General features: G+C 43.9%; 1 protein-coding gene across 1 annotated transcript in view; it reads right to left on the bottom strand.

Moving 5' to 3' along the window:
• The window catches only part of LOC119576962 (carotenoid isomerooxygenase-like), a gene marked incomplete at its 5' end in the record, with an annotated part of 8,426 nt that extends 5,926 nt beyond the window's left edge, over positions 1-2,500 (bottom strand). The window contains 5 exon segments of the mRNA XM_037924619.1: positions 176-320; positions 782-928; positions 1,320-1,431; positions 1,815-1,926; positions 2,081-2,500. Coding sequence (XP_037780547.1) covers positions 176-320; positions 782-928; positions 1,320-1,431; positions 1,815-1,926; positions 2,081-2,158 — 594 coding nt within the window.

Raw genomic sequence — 2,500 nt, 5'->3', positions numbered from 1 at the left:
TGTATTCCAATTCTTTGTATCTCGATGCCTACCAACATTCTCCCACACGCATATAATATCCACACATTCTGAAAGCTGAAACAGACATATTCTTCCCCATTTTAATATCTAATGCCCTTACCAAACTCAATAATAATCCCAAACACATCACAAGAACTCCGTTCGTCCACATTACCTTCTCGTGGGTGTTAAGAGTCTCAGGATCCACGCGGAAGATGAAGGGCGTCTCGGTGAGGGCGTAGAGACCATCGCCGTATGGGTAGAGACTGATCTGGGCGTTGTCTGTGAAGTGTTCCTCGAAGCTGAATTTACTCGCCACGCTAGAAGGGGGTTTGAGATGCACGTTGGAGTCGTATGTGTTGAGGGTTGAAAGAAGAGAGAGGGGGAGAGAGAGAGAGAGAGAGGAGAGGAGAAGGAGAGAGAGAGAGAGAGAGAAGAGAGAGAGAGGAGGAGAGAGACAGACAGAGAGACAAGACAGACAGACAGACAGACAACAGACAGACAGAAGAAGACAAGAAGACAGACAGAAGAAAAGAGAGAGAGACAGACAGACAGACAGATAAAGAAAGAGAAATTACTACTAATACTATCATCATCATCATCATCATCATCATCATCATCATCATCATCATCATCATCATCATCATCATCATCATCATCACCATCATCATTACTATCATCACCTATACCATCATCATAATTACTACTAATACTATCACCATCTTCATCACCATTAACAATAAAATCAGCTGAACACAAGTGCCTCCAACACCACACTTACTTCTGAAGGATAGTCTTGCAAGGATCAGGATGAGCTCTCGTGCCGAAGTAGTTGACCACAATCCTCTGGGCTTTTGTATCTCGCAGGTAACTCCGGCTCTCGAGGAATTTGTTCTGATAGGTGATTTCGCCCTTGTGGAAGTGGAATCTGCGAGGGGAGATTATTTGTAGTACTGGTATGAAGGTTGATGTACGTGGATGGGTATGTAAGTAGAGGTGGTGATAGGTGGGAGGGTGAGAGGGAAGGGGAAGAGGGTGGGAGGAAGGGAGGAGAGAGAGAGAGAGAGAGAGAGAGAGGAGAGAGAGAGAGAGAGAGAGAGAGAGAGAGAGAGAGAGAGAGAGAGAGAGAGAGAGAGTGTTTCTGTGTGTGTATGCGCGCGCACGCGGCGCAACTGATCATCAATAAATCTACTTGAAATTATAATTCCCATGAAACTGATATGTATGCTTTCACGCCAAAATACGAAACGAATATTATCACCCTACAACGTGAACTTATCAGATCACCTCCTTGTCACTGCCACAAACATGTTACGAACCTGTGAAGCAAAGCCGAGCCGTCGAACACGTGGTTGTACTGCTGTTCCCCGACCTTGATCCTGCCTGGCCCATTCCTGATCAGACACCCCTTGAGCCACGTGGGGATAACACCTGAAGAGAGAGAGAAAAGAGAGATATGATAATAGAGTCTGTGGTTGGAGTTCTTTTTCTTTTCTTTTCTTTCTTTTTTTTAACATTTCCACGGTATCTTTGGTTTCCCATTTCTAAGGTCTTGGCTACACCCATTCACGGGGATTTAACTTAGCCTAGGTTAGTTATATGGTGAGAGGTCCATGTACGATAAATAGTTTATTTTATCTTTCTTTTTTTTTTTCTTTTTTTTTTCTTTTTTTTTTTTGATTCGTGGTTGGTCTTATCTGAACATTTGCTTTCCCCGAGTAGAACCTCCTTTGCGGTTCCATGAAAAAAAAATCATCTTTCAAAGCTTATGAAACTTATATATCAATTAGGATTTTTTAATCCCTGATGCTAACCTGATTTGGTTCCAGAGAGAGGCTGGAGGATCTCCTTCTCGCACGATCGGAGCCAAGATTGTAGGATCACAGTTAGGATAATAGTTGATCCGCCCGTCCTTGTTCTCAGTAACTGTGGAGAGCCGCAAACCAGTAATGAGAATTATATTGACAACATTAACAAAGATGGTAAAAAGAATACCAGTAATTATAACTACACTTCACTCTTGCCAAAAAAGTGATCTGCAGATAATATCCACGTTTAGAAGAATTCATCCGATACTAACCTCGGGCGGGTCGGATAGATTTGACTGGACGCGGCGACCCAACGGGTGTGTGGTACTGGGACTCGAATCCATCTGCATCCTGGTAAGGACTGGGACTTCTACAAGTGTGTTGCAGACTGGCGTAAGTCGATGACCTGCATGGACTGGAGACGGCACTACAGTTGCATGATTCTGATGGCGTAGGCGTGCAAGTCCCTGATGCGTGGCATATGTGACCACAGTTCGAGTTGCATGACTCACTGCGTGGTATGGCACTGATGTACTGACTGTTACATTTATTGTATGGTATTGTGTGGCAGTTTATTTCGCGGATTCCGTGATTATTACATGTGTCTGCACAGTTATGATGTCCACAGGAATTATATGGCCTGTGACCACGGCACAGATTCGAATTTCGATGATTGGGTGAATGGGAACATG

Source organism: Penaeus monodon, chromosome 9 (genome assembly GCF_015228065.2).
Source record: "Penaeus monodon isolate SGIC_2016 chromosome 9, NSTDA_Pmon_1, whole genome shotgun sequence".
In the NCBI taxonomy this organism is placed as follows: domain Eukaryota; kingdom Metazoa; phylum Arthropoda; class Malacostraca; order Decapoda; family Penaeidae; genus Penaeus; species Penaeus monodon.
The sequence above is the reverse complement of the archived record's forward strand: the minus strand, read 5'-3'. Positions and strand labels throughout refer to the sequence as shown.